General features: G+C 55.5%; 1 protein-coding gene across 6 annotated transcripts in view; it reads left to right on the top strand.

Annotated features, from left to right (window-relative positions):
• Positions 1–1,925: 1,925 nt before the first annotated feature.
• Positions 1,926–18,195, top strand: part of LOC105489773 (bromodomain containing 1) — a 52,516-nt gene continuing 36,246 nt past the window's right edge. For 3 of the 6 annotated variants that reach the window (XR_011614253.1, XM_071080778.1, XM_071080777.1), the window contains exons 1-2: positions 1,926–2,279; positions 5,756–7,136. Coding sequence is in view for 5 of the 6 variants with exons in the window: in XM_071080778.1 (XP_070936879.1) it covers positions 5,770–7,136 (1,367 nt within the window). In the remaining variant the exon portion in view is untranslated. Of the gene's footprint in view, positions 2,280–4,133; positions 4,364–5,755; positions 7,137–11,966; positions 12,129–18,195 lie in introns of those variants that run through there. The other 3 variants (XM_071080780.1, XM_071080779.1, XM_011754861.3) reach the window with 3 other exon arrangements.

Genomic DNA, 18,195 nt, shown 5'->3' with positions numbered 1-18,195 from the left:
AACATGGATGTTTACAAGCCGTGAAGACACCTTTATTTTGCTGTCTCACTGGAACGCTAGTTTCACTGTGTATGAGTTATGGTTCAATTCTCTTAGTATTTTGGCAACCCCTCCTCTGTAGGATCAGTCTGAACTCTAAAAAAGATCCTTTCTCTCTCTCCGAAGGCCTTCCTGAGTCTCCCTCTGACACGCCTACATTCGAGGCTTTGTTCTTCTCTCCTCTGAGCATCACCTCCATTGTCTGAGAAGTCACTGTCCCCGTCTCTCTCCTGTTCTGTGAAGGGTTTCGTGTCTTTTCATCTTCTCTTTCATGAGACTGTGTCTTACTTTCACTCTGCGTTGTGGAGAACCTCCAGCTTGTTTCCATCTGGCTTCCCTGAGGTGGAGGAGAGAAGGGTTCCGGCTCAGCTTGCTTGTTTGGCCACAGGTAAACAGACATCAGTAGAACGGAGGTGACACGAAGTTCCTGGGTCTCGTGCAGAAGAGGTCAGGGCCCCAGTGGCCTGCACCCTCTCGGCTCAAGGGTGTGTCTGCAGGGAGTCCTAGATCAGGACTGACCACTAGGGACCTTGGCTGGGGTCCTACCTGCCCTCAAGTCTTCACATCACAACCCACGCACAGTGCCATGGGCATGAGGGCTGGCCAGGAAAAGGCCTGTGGGGCTTTGTCCCATCAGGGACACCTGGGTGAACAAAGCCACCCCACTCCCAATAAGGTGTTTGATGCAGTGCCCTGAGCAGTGGGGCCGCTCCGCTGCCCCATGGGGAAGGTCTGTCCCAGGGTGGACAGCTGCTCTGCCCGAGGGGCCTGCCTAGATGCCACAGGCTGGACTGCTGGAACCCAGGGATTCCACAGCACCATCGTCCTGATCACAGATTCTCAAGGAAACCAAGGAGCTCCTGCCTCACCTTAAAACATTTTGGGACTTAATCTTGGAGTGAAAATTGTTATGACCCCACTGAATTTTAGAGTTTACACAAAAGGCCAAAGCGAAGGCAGAGACTCAGGCCTCTCAACTCGCGCCCGCAGGGGCCTTTTCTTGCAACCTCAAAGGGCATCTGCTTCACGCCGGACTGGGCAGGGCCCTCACACTGGCAGGACTACTTGCACACCTGGCCTGACACTCACTAGGGGAGGCTCCCCAGCCCGGCTGCACCACCTTCCCCTACTTAGTCGGGTGCCCCGGCCAGTGCCCCTTCTACTTTCACCCAGTGGGCCCACAGGGTCCCCTCTGCCCACTTAGGGCCCTCCACTCTGGGGCCAATCGCCCCCTGCCTCAGGGCCCCCCACTCCTGGGCCAATCGCCCTGCCTCAGGGCCATCCATTCCTGGCCGGTCCCCCCTGTCAGGGCCCTGGACTCCCGGCTGCTCCCCCCTCCGCCCTCGATGGCCCCCCCCACTCCAGGGCCAAAGCCCTTCTGCCTCAGGGACCCCCACTCCCGGCCGGTACCCCCACCTCTGGGTCCCCCACTCCCGGCCGGTCCCCCGGCCTCAGGGTCCCCCATTCCCGGACGGTGGTACCCCCCGCCTCAGGGTCCCCCACTCCCGGGCCGTCCCCCCGCCTCAGCGACCCCACCCCGGGCCAATGCCCTTCTGCCTCAGGGCCCCCGACTCCCGGCTGCTCCCCAACTGCCTCGGGTCCCCCACTCCTAGGCCTGTCCCCCTGCCTCAGGGCCCCTCATTCTCCATCCTCCTGACCTCCTCAGGGACCCTCTGGGCCGGTCCTCCCTAACTCAAGGGCCCCCACTCTCCATCCTCCCGACCCCCCACTCCCAGCCCGGTCCCTGCCGCCTCAGGGTCCCCACTTGGCCCCAGCTCCTCGCGACGCCCCCTCCCCCGCGCGCCACTGAGGCGGCGGAGTCCGCGCGTCATGGCGGCGGCGGGCGGGGCGCGTCTCGCACGCAGCGCGCCGGGCGGAGCGCTCGCCGCATTGTTTGCTTCGCTGGGGAGCGAGCGAGCGACCCGGCCCTGGCGTCCGAGCCAGCCCCGCGTCCCGCGCCCGCCGCCCGCCGCCCGCGCCCGCCGGCCGGGCCCCCCGAGCCGGGCCTCCAGCCGGGCCCCGAGCCCGCGCCGCGCGAGCCGCCGCCCGAGAGTCCGCGGCCGCCGCTGCCGGGCCCGGAGCCGCCGCGGCCGAGAGGAGCCCGCGCCCAGGAGCGGCGGCGGGGCCCGGCCTGCGCGGCCGTTGGCGGAGGAGCCGCGGGCGCCATTAGCGCCGCCTCGGCCGCGCCGGCCCCCGCGCCCGCCCGCTTGCCGGGCTCCCGCGGCTGCGGCGCCCCGAAGGTGAGTGGGCGGAGGCCTGGCCGTGGAGGCCTCCCCGCCGCCTCGCGGGCCGCCCGGGCCTCCCGGGCCGCCGCCGCCGCCGCCTCCGCCTCGGCCCGGCCTCTCGGGGTTGTGGTGCCGACGCCATGTTTGGCGGCGGCGGCGGCGGCGGCTCCGCATTGTCCGCGGACCGGGAGCCCGGGATGCCGGGGAGGCCAGGCGGGGAGACCGGGGAGTTCGGGCCGGGCGGCCGGGGAGACAGGCAGGGAGCCTGGGAGGCCGGGCGGGGAGACCGGGGAGGTCAGGCCGGGGAGTCGAGGGAGGCCGAGTCGGGCTATGGGTCTCGGCGGCCTGGGCCGCGGCGCCCGCCCGGAGTCCGCGCTCGAGTCGGGTCGGGCCTCGGGCAGCCGCCGAGCCGGCCGGGCCGCCCCTTATGTAACAGACAGGCCGGCCGAGCTCTGCCCAGACGGGAACTCCCTGTGAGCAGGGACGCGCCCCGAGATCGCCCAGGAGCCGCGCGGCCTGCGGCGGCCGGGCTGGAGAACCGGCGCCGCCGCCTCCCCGGGCGTTTGCAGGGAGACGCCTCGCGACGAACGCGAGGCTTCCCCGGGCCTTTTAAACGAGTGACACGATTGAAGCGCAGTTCACGGGAAACGCGGCTGTTGTGAGCGGACGCGGGAGTTCTGAGAATCCTCAGCAGCAGGAGCCCCTGCCCCGCGGGGTGCGGGCCCGTCCCCCAGAAAGCGCGGCCGTCCGGGTCTGTTTTTGAGGGTCGGTCGCCAGGTGGTTGTGTAGTTAGTGGAATCGGCGGAGGTTTTTGTTTGCCTGGCCCAGCGCCGTCCCGAGTGCCGTGTGCTTCACACAACTTCGCACAGCTCAGCGGCCGCGGCTCCCGTGGCCTTTAGGGAGCGGCCCGGCGCGTGGTCGGCTTCTCCCTGGGCGGGCGGTGGGAAGAGGGAAGCGGCCGTCTTGTGGGCAGCAGCCTTCCCTGCTTTTGGCCCGCAGAGCTCTTCAGGATGTACTTAAGGGAATTATTCCTTGAGAAGCGACGTGTGTGCCCCCGCGGATCCCTCCCGGTGGAAATGCGTGTCCCAGCACGGACAGAACCGGCCCAGGGGGGAAGCGGGGAAGCAGGGAAGGGCGTGGGTCGCCCTGCGCTGCCGAGGGTCTACTCTCCCCGGGTCCCAGTTCCGTGTTGAGAGCTGCTGTGGCCGTGAAGCCTTCGGTTCAGTTCTCCCCCTTGTAGAAAGTGTTGAGATGAAGAGCTTCGCGGCTCCCTGGGAGAGAGTGGGTTTCCGGGGGCTGCTTGTCGTTAGGGCGACTCAGGACTTTGCTGTCGAGGGGAAAATTACAGGTTCGTTTCTGATCTGGTGAGTAACCAACTGTTGCTTCTGCCCCACCTCAGTAATGACGCGTGTCGCCGTCCCGGGTGCACTAGGGTAGCTCTCTGCAGGCTGTGGTGTCACCTCTGCAGGGCTCCCAGGGCCGGCTGGGCTGTACTGACAGCTCTCCAGGAATCCAGGGTTGAGTGGGTACCTGGAGGCCCTAGAAATGCAAGGGGGCTGAGGTTTGGCTGACCACATTTTCTCTCCTGTCCTCTCTGTAGGTAATTGCAATCTAGTTTCAACATACAATGAGGATTTCTGTCTGATACAGGGAAAGATACACAGTGGCTGGAGGGTCTGTCTTAAGAAGTGCCCTTGAAGTGGGCTGGGATTTCCTTTCGGGACTCACAGAGGGAAGCCTGCTCCCTGAGGGCTTTTTCTGAGGCCCAGTAGATCTAGGCCCAGGGTGAGGCTCTGAAGCCAGGCTGCTGCGGGTGCCCCTGCTCCCCCTGGGCCCCGAGGCCAGGCGTCCCTGACCTTGCAGGGCTAGATGCAGAGTGGGCCTTGGGCTTCAGCTGAGAATATTTGTTTTGCGAGTCAGTCACTGAAAAATCATTTTGCTTCCTCTCAGTGAAGTGTGGCGCTTTGGAGGGAGGCACTGCCCGGCGGGTGGTGGTCTTCACTGGAGGTGCCCACACACGAGGCACCCCGGGGACAGCTGGGAACAGACACAGTCCGTGGTGTTCGAACTGCAGAGGCCTCTGCCACAAGGAGCTGGAGGTATGGGTGGCAGCTCACTGATTTTGCCCATCTCTGGAAAGGCAAATTCTCCTAAATCTCTGTGACCAAGTCTTCAGGCACCTGAGCCAGCGCTGGCAACCCTCCTGGTGAGGGTCTCTGCAAGCTTCTAGGGGGTCCTGGGGGCCACCCCTCGCTGTGTAGCCTGAGCAGAGTGTCTACCTTCACGTGTGCCGGGGAGAACAGAGAGATGCCCTTTGGTGTATTGCACGTATCCGGATTCGCTCGGAAAGGAGGAGGACATGGCCAGCACCATTGTCTCACTGGGGCTTGAGGAGTGCCCCTGAGGGGAAGCGGCAGGTTGACTCGGCCTGTGGGTGTTTCCGTGGTGGTCACTGTCAAGGCTCTGCAGAAGCGGGGTTAGGGCCTCCCAGGGGCGAAGACTGTCCCCTCAGACCAGTACAGGGCTCCCCTGTTGGTCCCCTGTGCTGTGGTGTGCGTGTGGAGGGCCTGTCTATAGAGCATGGACAGACTGTGGTCTGTCTCCTACCCCTAGCCCAGCAGGAATGCTGCAAGGACCGTGGTGACTTTGGGCTCATGTGGGTGCTCTCCTGGGAGCAGTGGGGAGGGGAAGAGTGGTTTAGGGGGAGTATCCGATAGGACCAGGTAGCCACTGAGCATGCCTCTCTGGTGGGCATAGCCTCTGTGTCTGGTGGGGTCCAGCCCTATATGTGGACTTCCTGGGTTATCGCCTGCATGCCAGGAAAGTCCAGCTGTGGGCTCTGGGCCAGACCCCTCCTTCTTGGGGAGCATTTCTGTGGTCTCCGCAGCCTGTTGGTGTGGTCTGAGAGGGGACTGGTGCGTAGTGATAGGGATGCAGGTGCTCAGGAGGGCTCCTCAGGCTACCTCTCTGCCTATTACCGCTGTTCTCTCCCTGGTCCTGGGGAGTTGCTTGGGCCTGGATGCGTGATTTTTGACACCTCGGAAAGAAGTTAGTTGTGAGTTTTGCTTTGATTGGGTTTTGAGCTGGTGAGCTAGATCTGCCCAAGTGTACTTTTGCAGCTTTCTCGAGTCTTTGGTCACCCTGCATAGAATTAACTTTATCTGCCGGGCGCGGTGGCTCAAGCCTGTAATCCCAGCACTTTGGGAGGCCGAGGCGGGCGGATCACAAGGTCAGGAGATCGAGACCACAGTGAAACCCCGTCTCTACTAAAAATACAAAAAAAAAAATTAGCCGGGCGCGGTGGCGGGCGCCTGTAATCCCAGCTACTCAGGAGGCTGAGGCAGGAGAATGGCGGGAACCCGGGAGGCGGAGCTTGCAGTGAGCCGAGATCGCGCCACTGCACTCCAGCCTGGGCAACAGCGTGAGACTCCGTCTCAAAAAAAAAAAAAAAAAAAAAAAAAGAATTAACTTTATCTTTGCCTTTATTTTAGGTAATCATTACCAAATGAGGAGGAAAGGACGATGTCATCGAGGCTCTGCAGCGAGGCATCCTTCCTCCCCGTGCAGTGTTAAACACTCCCCCACGCGAGAAACGCTGACCTACGCTCAAGCTCAAAGGATGGTAGAGATAGAAATTGAAGGGCGCTTGCACAGGATCAGTATTTTTGATCCCCTGGAGATCATATTAGAAGATGACCTCACGGCTCAAGAGATGAGTGAATGCAACAGCAATAAGGAAAACAGCGAGCGGCCCCCTGTCTGCTTAAGAACTAAGCGTCACAAAAACAACAGAGTCAAAAAGAAAAATGAAGCCCTCCCCACCGCCCACGGCACGCCGGCCTCGGCCAGCGCCCTTCCAGAGCCCAAGGTGCGCATCGTGGAGTACAGCCCTCCGTCCGCCCCCAGGAGGCCTCCGGTGTACTACAAGTTCATCGAGAAGTCGGCCGAGGAACTGGACAACGAGGTGGAGTACGACATGGACGAGGAGGACTACGCCTGGCTGGAGATCATCAACGAGAAGCGCAAGGGCGACTGCGTCCCCGCCGTGTCGCAGAGCATGTTTGAGTTCCTGATGGACCGCTTCGAGAAGGAGTCGCACTGCGAGAACCAGAAGCAGGGCGAGCAGCAGTCTCTGATCGATGAGGACGCCGTGTGCTGCATCTGCATGGACGGGGAGTGCCAGAACAGCAACGTGATCCTCTTCTGCGACATGTGCAACCTGGCCGTGCACCAGGAGTGCTACGGGGTGCCCTACATCCCCGAGGGCCAGTGGCTCTGCCGCCACTGCCTGCAGTCCCGGGCCCGGCCCGCCGACTGTGTGCTGTGCCCCAACAAGGGTGGTGCCTTCAAAAAGACAGATGATGACCGCTGGGGTCACGTGGTGTGTGCCCTGTGGATCCCAGAGGTCGGCTTTGCCAACACGGTGTTCATCGAGCCCATTGACGGGGTGAGGAACATTCCCCCAGCCCGGTGGAAACTGACATGCTACCTCTGTAAGCAGAAGGGCGTGGGTGCCTGCATCCAGTGCCACAAAGCAAACTGCTACACAGCATTCCATGTGACGTGTGCCCAGAAGGCTGGCCTGTACATGAAAATGGAGCCCGTGAAGGAACTGACTGGTGGTGGCACCACCTTCTCCGTCAGAAAGACCGCTTACTGTGATGTCCACACACCTCCAGGCTGCACCCGGAGGCCTCTGAATATTTACGGGGATGTCGAAATGAAAAATGGCGTCTGTCGAAAAGACAGCTCGGTCAAAACGGTCAGGTCCACATCCAAGGTCAGGAAGAAGGCAAAAAAGGCTAAGAAGGCTCTGGCTGAGCCCTGCGCGGTCCTGCCGACTGTGTGCGCTCCTTACATACCCCCGCAGAGGTAAGCGTGTCCAAGCATTGGGTCCACAAGGAGCCTGCAGTGCAGGACCCTGGGCGGACGCAGGCACAACCTGCAGGGCCCGTGCTGGGTGATCATTGCGCTTCCTGTTGGCGCAGCTTCCTGATATTCCCCTGAAGTGTGGTTCTGCTTGTTTACCACGTCTTTTTGGGGAATAGATGTTGTAAAAGATTTTAGTCTGTAGGCTTGGAATGATCTATAGTTTTCTAGATTTTTTTTTGAGATGGAGTTTTCGCTTTGTCACCCAGGCTGGAGTGTAGTGGTGCAATCTCGGCTCTCTGCAACCCCCGCCTCCTGGGTTCAAGCAATTCTCCTGCTTCAGCCTCCTGAGTAGCTGGGACTACAGGCATGTACCACCATGCCTGACAAATTTTTTTTTTTTTTTTGAAACGGAATCTTGCTCTGTCGCCCAGGCTGAAGTGCAGTGGTGCAATCTCGGCTCACTGCAAGCTCTGTGTCCTGGGTTCACGTCATTCTCCTGCCTCAGCCTCCCGAGTAGCTGGGACTACAGGCACCCGCCACCACGCCTGGCTGATTTTTTGTATTTTTGGTAGAGACGGGGTTTCACCACGTTAGCCAGAATGGTCTCGATCTCCTGACCTCGTGAGCCGCCCGCCTCGGCCTCCCAAAGTGTTGTGATTACAGGCGTGAGCCATTGCGCTCGGCAAATTTTTGTATTTTTAAAATAGAGACAGGGTTTCACCATGTTGGCTAGGCTGGTCTCAAACGCCTGACCGCAAGTGATCTGCCCACCTTGGCTTCCCAAAGTGCTGGAATTATAGCACTTGCTCAGCTTTTTTTTTTTTTTTTTCCTCTATTTTCTTTTCTTTTTTTTTTTTTTTGAGACGGAGTCTCGCTATGTTGCCCAGGGTGGAGTGCAGTGGCCGGATCTCAGCTCACTGCAAGCTCCGCCTCCTGGGTTTTTACGCCATTCTCCTGCCTCAGCCTCCCGAGTAGCCGGGACTACAGGCGCCCACCACCTTGCCCGGCTAGTTTTTTGTATTTTTTAGTAGAGACGGGGTTTCACCGTGTTAGCCAGGATGGTCTCGAACTCCTGACCTCGTGATCCGCCCGTCTCGGCCTCCCAAAGTGCTGGGATTACAGGCTTGAGCCACCGCGCCCGGCCTTTTTTTCTCTATTTTCAATGGGGTTTTTCTCTGTTGCCCAGGCTGGAGTGTAGTGGCACGATCTCAGCTCACTGCAATCTCTGCTGCCAGCTTCCAGCAATTCTTATGCCTCAGCCTCCCGAATAGCTGGGACTATAGGCGTATGCTCCTATGCCCAGCTAATTTTTGTATTTTTAGTAGAGGTGGGGTTTCACCATGTTGCCCAGCGTGGTCTGGAACTCCTGAGCTCAGGCAGTCTGCCCACCTCTGCATCCCAAAGTGCTAGGACTACAGACGTGAGCCACCACGCCCAGCCAAGGGTGAAGATTTTTAAGAATTTCAGTGACTAAACTTTAAGAAGGAATGAAGCCAACACGGAAACTCTGTATGACTTTCAACCTGAGAGGCTCTGGCCTGGGCTTCCCAGTGACTTTGGCATCGGGACATCCACTGCTGTGGCGTTGGCCCCGTTTCCCGTGCTGTGCCCCCCACTTGCTGCAGATGCCCTGAGGACAGGGTGGCCAAACAAGGGGAGAAGCTGTGAGCACAGACGGGGCCTGCTGTTCAACAGGGCGGGGAGAGCCAGCCTAGTGCTGAGCTTGCAGCTTGGCTGGGGGAGATGCCTGGAGCCCCAGTACCACACAGACCTTCCAGGACTGCTGGGGGTCAGCGAGCAGGACCCTCTGAGGTGTCAGACCTGCTCCACATGTGAGGGGAGGGCAGCACAGGTGGGACGCATGCAGGCTGAGCTGCATTGGATGGTGAGGCTGGGAAGTTGCAGTGAGCTGAGATTGTGCTGCTGCACTCCAGCCTGGGTGACAGAGTGAGACTCCGTCTCAAAAAAAAAAAAAGTTTTAAGTGATTTTTGTTAATATTACTCTACTTTGCCAAAGTGAAGTGCAGTTTCTTTTCACAGAGCTGTAAATACTCAGAGAATGAGTCAGTTCAGACAGAATGAACAAAAAATGCTCATAATCCTTCCCATCCAGAGAAAACCCCTGTGAAAACCAAGGTGTTTATCTTTGTAAATTAATCTGACTTTGAAGAGATGGTTTTGCTTGGATTTCTACCTATGAGTCAAAAAGTCTAGGGTTTGTATTAAGAGCTTCTGTATAAGAGGTCTAAAAATTTCAGCTTTACTGAAATTGAAGCAAAATAAACAAAATGTGATCTAACAAAATGAAGAGCCGAAAGTCTGAAGTGCTCCCTTCCCTGGCCAGTACCAGATGATGACCTGCTCTGGGAGAGGCAGGGCCTGGCCGGGCCCCACGCCCTATTCTTTGGCTGCTGGTGTTGGGTAAGCAGGACTGTTTGCAGGACGCAGCGTTTGCATGCAGAGACGCGGGGGCCTGAAGTGGCCAGGGCTGATTGAGAAGAAAACTCGTGCTTTGGACCTAAATATTTGAAAGCAGGTGTTGGAGCTAGACCACGTACTATGTGGTTCTGTTCTTTTCCTAACTTAGGAATAAACTATTATTTTAGCTTTGAGTAGAGAGAGAGAAACAAACCTGGACAAGTGTTCTTGGCCGCAGTCTCTGCAGTCTGGGTTTCCCAGTCTCCAGGAGATGCTGGTGCTTCAGGCCGCCTTGCCACCAGTGGAGGAGCTCCCAGTGCTCCTGGCCTGTTGGCACCATGGTGCTGGACCCATCTCTGGGGTGGTTGTGAGGGGCAGCCTCTCAGCACAGTACTGACTGCTGCCTGAAACCAGGTTTATAGCCTTGCTGTGGCCTGAGAGGCAGCTGATCTGGCAGCCCTGTTCTTAGGCCCTGGGCACTACCCTGGGTGCATGTAGGAAGCCTCAGCTGTGCATTTGAATTTTGTGTAGATGAGGGTGAAGCTTCTTGTTTTTTATTTTGTGTTTAGAGACAGGGTCTTGTTCTGTCGCCCATGTTGGAGTGCAGTGGCGTGATCATGGCTCACTGTAGCCTCAAACTCTTAGACTCAAGCGATCTTCCCGCCTCAGCCTCCTCCCATCCTCAGCTGGGGCTACAGGCACGAGCCACTGTGCCTGGCCCATGGTGAAGCTTCTCGATGTGCAGCTGTTGGCAGGGATGCTGAGTCTAGTTGGTTAGGGTGTGCACTAACCCATGGCTCTGGGGTAGGGCCTGTCTAGAGCTTCAGGCCAGCCAGGCACACTGGAAGAGGATGTGACCCCATCTAAGCAATGTTTTGGAGATTTTAGAGAAAGGGGATCTTGCTTATTCCCTGTGGACAGAACAGAATCTGCCTTTAGGGACTGACTGCTTTTATTTATTTTTATTTTTGGAGACAGTGGCTCGCTTTGTTGCCCAGGCTGGAGTGCAGTGCCATCCGTGATCTCAGCTCACTGCAACCTCTGCCTCCTGGGTTCAAGGGTTCAACCTCTGCCTCAGCCTCCCTAGTAGCTAGGATTACAGGCATGTGCCACCACACCCGGCCCATTTTTGTATTTTTAGTAGAGACAGGGTTTCACCATATTGGCCAGGATGGTCTCGAACTGCTGACCTCAGGTGATCCACCCGCCTCGGCCTTCCAAAGTGCTGGGATTACAGGTGTGAGCCGCTGCACCAGGCTAAAAAAGATAGTTTTTTAAAAAGACAGCAGTAAATAGACACTTTGAAAAACAGGCAGGGCTGGGTGCGTGATTCACGCCTGTAATCCCAGCACTTTGGGAGGTGCTGAGGTGGGCAGATCACAAGGTCAGGAGTTCGAGACTAGCCTGGCTAACATGGTGAAACCCCATCTGTACTAAAAATATAAAAATTAGCCAGGCGTGGTGGTGCACACCTGTAATCCCAGCTGTTCAGGAGGCTGAAGCAGGAGAATCTCTTGAACAGAGTCCTGCTCTTTTGCTCAGACTGGGGTGAAGTGGCATGATCATGACTTACTACAGCCTCAACCTCCTGGGCTCAAGCGACTCCCTCACCTCAGCCTCCTGAGTAGCTGGGACCACAGGCGTGTGCCACCACGTCCTGCTAATGTTTTTATTTTGGTGAGATGGGGTTTAGGTTGGTCTTGAACTCCTGGGCTCAAGTGATCTGCCTACCTTGGCCTCCCAAAGTGCTGGGATTACAGGTGTGAGCCACCATGCCAGACCTTACATTGATTTATTGTTATTTTTTCTTTTCTGTTCATCTCTCTTTTTTTTTGAGATGGAGTCTCACTCTGTTGCCCAGGCTGGAGTGCAATGGCATGATCTCGGCTCACTGCAGCCTCCACCTCCCAGGTTCAAGCGATCCTTGTGCCTCAGCCTCCCGAGTAGCTGGGACTACAGGTGTGAGCCACGGTGCCTGGCTAATTTTTGTATTTTTAGTAGAGTTGGGGTTTCACCATGTTGCCCAGGATGGTCTCGAACTAGTGACTTCCGGTGATCCGCCCGCCTCGGCCTCCCAAAGTGCTGGGATGACAGGCGTGAACCACCGCGCCTGGCCCTATTTTTTCTTCTCACTGCCTCTCTCCAGCATACATCAGTTTTTGTTAACAGGGATTGAGCTGCATCTGTAGAGGATGGCATTTTGTCTTTAGCATTAAAGGAAAAGAGAAAGTCTTTTCCATCTGCACCAGTTTAAAATTAGGGCTCCCTTAACATGAATTGCTGCAGGACTCATTCACATGAGGGTTCATACATGCAGTGAAAAGACGAACAGGGTTTCATGGTCACTGTTTTTGGTTAATTGCATGAAATGAGGGATAAATACACGCATAATCTGTTTAACAAAACTCCTAGGTTCATCAGCATGCAAAATAGAAAGTGTCTTAAAAGAGACTGTGATCAGCAGGCAGACAGCCTGTGTTGGTTTGGTTCCTCTGACTGCTTCACATCTTCTAGAGGAGCTCTTCTACTAAGAGAGCCTGAACTTCTGACCTCATGGACAGGAACCTCAGATAGGCAAGGCTTTCTGAAGGTGCTCCTCCTACCTTCATTCAAATGAGGTGTTCCTCCCGCCTTCACCCTGATAGGGCGCTCCTCCCGCCTTCACCCTGATAGGGCGCTCCTCCCGCCTTCACCCTGATAGGGCGTTCCTCCCGCCTTCACCCTGATAGGGCGTTCCTCCCGCCTTCACCCTGATAGGGCGTTCCTCCCGCCTTCACCCTGATAGGGTGTTCCTCCTGCCTTCACTGGGGACTTTTTATTTTTAGTTTAAAAAGATCAACTGGTCTTGGTCAGCCTTAGGAAGGGAAGCATCAGTCAGGTGAAAATGCGCGGCGAACTTTAAATACCTAGCTGCTTCTCATCATGCATTTAAGTTTGATTGACTTCAGCTGTTAGAGAAGTTCACTGGGTGCGGTGGCTCGGGTTAGTAATCCTAACACTGGAAGGCTGAGGTGGGTGGACTGCTTGAGCCCAGGAGTTCGAGCCTGCAGTGAGCTGTGATCGCACCTTTGTATTCCAGCCCGGGCGACAGAGGGAGACCCTGTCTCTAAAGGGTTTTGCATGGTTATCCAGAGCAGTCTCTTGAGTTTTGGTTCTCCTTGACACAGCTGCATTTGGAGATCCTCTGTGTGAGGCATGTTTAGAGAAAGAGAAACACTGATCCCTGCAATTGATATTCTTCCAAGAAATCTTAGTCTTGTTGTTAAAGGCAGTCCTGAGATGGTACTGGTCCCTTTGTTAGTGGTGAGCCTACAGAGATGGTGCCTGGTGTGCAGAGCGATGTGGTTGGATGGAGGTGAACAGAGCTGTTCGGGGCCCCTGGGCCGCCTGCTGGTCCTAGCCCATCACCGCCAGTCGTTCAGCAGACAGGTCCCCCAGCTGATCGTTTGAGCTTGGACTTGGCACACATTATGGAGTTCGTCTGGATCTCCTGTCTTGGATTTGATATGAAGATTAGTTGGTCCATCCCGTGTCCTAATAGATGTTTTTAGCAGGTGGTCTGAACTTGAACTATCTCACGTGAAGAAAGTTCCTTCTGGTGCCTCTTTTAATTTCTTTTTGTCTTCATGAACAGTCGTGCACCCCTAGTGCCATCCTTTTGAGCTCCCCAAGGCCTCTGCCAGACACATCGCTCCAGGGATGACTCCTCAACCCACTGTGCCGTCACCACTGGCTCTGCACCCCTTCTGAGCCATTCCTGGAGCTTGAGGCACTGCGAGATCAGGGGAAAAGGGTCAGCATGGCAAGGACAGATGGCTGCCTATAAGCTGGGGTCATTGAGCGGCTTTTGGACTTGCTGGAAGTCGGTGGGAACCCCCAAAATGAGTCCCTGTGGGGTGTCTGAAATGGTGGCAGAACGGGCAAAAATGGGGTCCGGCAGTTCTCTCCCCTCAGGTCCTGGTGGATGGATAGCAAAGTCCTGTGTAGACACGGTCACCCACAGGTGGTGTATGCCGGCCGCTAAGGGCCTTGGGTGGCGGGCCTCAGTCCCCACAGTCCAGAGAGTGCCTGTCTGCCATTCCCTGCCCGGTAGGCACCCGGGGCCCTGGAATTCAGAAGGCTGCTGGCCCTTTTTTCCTACCCGGACTCGCTTACCACACTGTTGGAGGCCACCTGGCCCTAGTCTGTTTGTGATTTTATAGAGACAGGGTCTCACTGTGTTGTCCAGGCTGATCTTGAATTCCTGGGCTTAAGCAATCCTCCCGCCTAGGCCTCCCAAAGTGTTGAGATTACAGGCGTGAGCCACCTCGCCCAGCCCCGGCCTTAGTCTCTAGTCTGTTTGATGCTGGAGGGTAGTAATGTTGACTCTGGAATAAAGATGTCACTATTCTGGAACGTTTTCTGGGGTCACTGTTGGGAGGCATTGTCTCCCTTGGGCTCTTGCTGCAGCCCCAGGCTGTTGAGCTGCACAGCTGTCCTCAGAGGGTGGGGAAGCTGTTCTGTCTTGGGGGCATGGAGTCTGCTAGGTAGGCCCTGTGAGGATCCCAGCTGTCACCTGGTGGGCACCTGCAGAGGTTTGGTTTTGTTCTTTTAATCGAGGCGGGGTCTTGCTCTGTCACCCAGGCTGGAGTGAAGGGGCACAATTATAGCTCACTGCAGCCTTGAACTCCTGGGCCCAAGTGGTCCTCAGCCTCCCAAAGTGCTAGGGTTACAGGTTAGAGCCACCGGGCGGGGCCCCCTTTGGCTTGTGTTTTTAAGTCTTTTTTTCCTCCATATTTCTGGCTGTTAATTTTGTTTTATAAAAGTTCTGGCTCAGTGCCCCCTGGGGGAGCCCTGTGTGGGCACCTCCCGGGCAGTGTGGGTGCATGAGTTGGTTGCTGCGGGTGGCACTGGGAGGCCCTGTGTAGGCACCTCCCGGGCAGTGTGGGTGCATGAGTTGGCTGCTGTGGGTGGCACTGGGAGGCATGGCAGGGGCACTGAGGCCACAGGTGGCAGCTCCCTGTGCTTGACCTACATCAGGTCTAGAGTAGTGGGCACTCGAAAAGGAAGCACCAGGACGACACATTGGAAGGAGGAGCTGCAGGGCAGGGCCAGCCAGTGCTTGGGAGCCCGGGAGGGCACCTGGGTGGACGCAGTCTGCGGGAGCACTTGCTCTCCTGCGTGAGGAACAGACCTGAATGCCGTTTGAAACACTGGACCCATTCCTGCCCTCCTGTGACTTTGTTGGTTTTCTGGGTTTTCGTGCAGATTGTAGCTGGCAGCTCACGATGGAGCTCTTCCCGGTGCAGGCTGACAGGCGGGAGGGATTCTCCTCTACTGAAATGGATGTTACTGTATCTGGGAACAGATTTTTTTCTTTTCTTTTTCTTTTTTCTTTTTGAGACGGAGTCTTGTTCTGTCACCCAAGCTGGAGTGCAGTGGTGCAATCTCAGCTCACTGCAACCTCTGCCTCCCAGGCTCAAGCGATTCTCCTGCCTCAGCCTCCCAAGTAGCTGGGATTACAGGTGCCTGTTACCGTGCCTGGCTAATTTTTGTATTTTTAGTGGAGATGGGGTTTCATCACGTTGGCCAGGCTGGTCTTGAACTCTTGACTGACCTCAGGTAATCCGCCTGCCTTAGCCTCCCAAAGTGTTGGGATTACAGACATAAGCCACTGTGCCCGGCCTAGATTTGTTTTGATTGAAAAAGCTGAAGCAAATAAAAATTGTGCTGGGGAGAATGGAGTGCTCACAGGATGGGCTGTATTTCTCACCGGCCTCACCACACCTTCCTCTGCACTCTCACACTCTGACTCTCCTAAAGATGCTGGCATTTCCTGAACTAAAGCTAGCATTTCACAGAGCAGGGCCATGGGCCATGGACCACAGTCACCTGGCCATTTAGACAGCTCTGCCCTGCCCCCCACAACTTGGGTACCCAACCATGTCATTCCCACCCCTAGCTTTGTGGGGCACCGTTCTGCTGGGCCTAGTTCTCTTTCCTGAAGCACCCCAGGCATGCAGAGGATGTTCTCAGCAGAGGGGAGACACCACAGTGTAGCTGACTGCTGTCTCTCTTCACTGTCACCATATTTACTTACTTTTGGCAGAAGTAGGGTTGAACATTTATGTGAAGTTTTCTTTACTACTGGGGACAGTGGGGCAGATTCCTGCCGCACATTCTCGCCTCTGCTCCAGCCTAGGTGCTACCTGGGCGGGGGCGGGGGGAGTGCAGCTGTTTTGAGGTACTCTGAGTTCCCACCTGCCGTCGCCGGTGGATGAACTGGCTCATTTCTAGAGCTGCTGGAGGCGGTGGTGGCTTTCCTGAGAGCACCTCCCGGGCTCGGGCTGGTGGGGAGCTTGATTTTACCTTTTTATGTGGAAATAACTTCAAATTTACAAAATATTCACAAAAATAAAGACAGCAGGGACTACCAGGTGCTCTACGTAGAGTTGCCTGTTGCTGGGGCTGCGTCCTTTTGTGCCCTCCCTGCCCCGTCGGAGAGGATCCCAGATGTGGCCCTTCCCCATGCACGTCAGGCGTGTGAAGAGAGCAGGTGTCCCCTGGCGATGGGCAGCAGGCTTGGTGGTGCTCCAGCCTTGGTGCAGGAGTTCCCTGAGGTGAGATTCAGGGCTCTGGCTGGCTGGCCTTTCGTGTTTCCTGAGCGATGGATGTGGGCACGGCGTCCTCCATGTTGCACCGCCCGGCATGGGGTGTGCATGTGTGTCATGCCAGGGCTCTGGGCCTGCTGTGGGGACTGTTGCCCTGCCTGTGCCCTGTATGTTGTGCGCTTGTGCCCGTGGGTGGGTGTATCCTTTTTTTTTTTTTTGAGACAGAGTCTCGCTTTGTGGTCCAGGCTGGAGTGCAGTGGCCGGATCTCAGCTCACTGCAAGCTCCGCCTCCCGGGTTTATGCCATTCTCCTGCCTCAGCCTCCCGAGTAGCTGGGACTACAGGCACCCGCCACCTCGCCCGGCTAGTTTTTTGTATTTTTTAGTAGAGACGGGGTTTCACCGTGTTAGCCAGGATGGTCTCGATCTCCTGACCTCGTGATCCGCCCGTCTCGGCCTCCCAAAGTGCTGGGATTACAGGCTTGAGCCACCGCGCCCGGCCGGGTGGGTGTATCTTTTCATTTTTAGTGATATCCTTAAAAAATTCTTTTTTAATTTGGAAATCTTTAGAGAGAGCCCCCCCGTTCTTTCACTCAGCTTCAGAAGTTATACGCGCCTGGCCAGCCTCCACTTGCCTGTTCCTTCCATTCCTTTGTTTTGAAGCAAGTCCCGGTAATGAAATTCCATTCATGCACCTGTCAGTGTGTAAAGGTTCTTAAAAGCAACCTTAATTTTATAGTGTCTGATGAACCGAAGTTTGTTAATTTCATTGTACTCCTCAAATTTATCACCCTTTTCCTGCGCGGTGTGTGCGTGCTGGGTCTGGTTTTATTTATTTTTATATATGCACATAAATATATTTTAAGAGATGGGGTCTCACTGTATTGCCCAGACTGGTCTGAAACTCCTGGGCTCAAGCGATCTTCTCGCCTTGGTGTCCCAAAGTGCTGGGACTGAGATGTGAACCACCGTGTCTGGCCACCGTATTCCTCTATATGATAATTTCTGCCTTTACCTGTTAGCAGTCTAGAAGCATGTGGGATTTCCTTCCTCCCTCCCTCCCTTCCTTCCTTCTTTCTTTTTTAAACTCTTAATATCCATTGCTTGTGCTATGGGCAAAGGATGTGGCCTGCATGGTACACATTCATTGTTTGATGCTTGTTGAGACTTTATGGCCCAATAGATTATACATTTTTTGTAAATAGTCCATCTGTGCTTGTGAATATGTGTGTTCTTTATTTGATGCAATATTCTATATGAGCTTGGGTCAAATGTGTAAATCATGCTTACATTTTTAATGTCTTTATTTTTGTGTGAATTGGCTTCATTAGGCTTGTAAGTTTAACAGTTCTCATTGTAGCTCCTGGAGGTTTTGTATTTGATATTTTCAAGATGTCCTGTTAGGCGGTGTGTACGCATTGGAATTTGGTTATTTCCTTCGATCATGGTGCAGTAGCCCTCGTAGCCCTTTTACTCCAGTCAAGGTGTTTCTCTGGCCTCAGCTCAGCTGATCGGTCAGCAGTACCCACTTTCTGCTCCTTAGTGTATACGTGGACATTTTCCTTATGTCCAGCTTCAGCTTTGCTGTGGTATTTTAAAACTGGAATTAAAATTTTTTCTTTTTTTTGGAGACGGAGTCTCGTTCTATTGCTCAGGCTGGAGTGCAGTGGTGCAATCTCGGCTCACTACAACCTCCGCCTCCCAGGTTCAAGCGATTCTCCTGCCTCAAGCCTCCCAAGTAGCTGGGATTACAGACACCTGCCACCATGCCTGGCTAATTTTTGTATTTTTAGTGGAGACGGGGTTTCACCCTCTTGGTCAGGCTGGTCTTGAACTCCTGACCTCATGATCCACCTGCCTCTGCTTTCCAAAGTCCTGGATTACAGGCGTGAGCCACCGCACCTGGCCTAAAACTGGAATTTTAAATTTTTAACCTGATTGACAAACTCTTCATTAGCAAGTTTAGACTGTTGACTTATGTTGGATTACTGATCTATTTTAGATTTGTTTCCATGATCCTTTTTTTCCCTTTTTCTTTTTTTTTTCTTCTGAG

Source organism: Macaca nemestrina, chromosome 15, assembly GCF_043159975.1.
Source record: "Macaca nemestrina isolate mMacNem1 chromosome 15, mMacNem.hap1, whole genome shotgun sequence".
NCBI classification, from domain to species: Eukaryota; Metazoa; Chordata; class Mammalia; order Primates; family Cercopithecidae; genus Macaca; species Macaca nemestrina.
The sequence above is the reverse complement of the archived record's forward strand: the minus strand, read 5'-3'. Positions and strand labels throughout refer to the sequence as shown.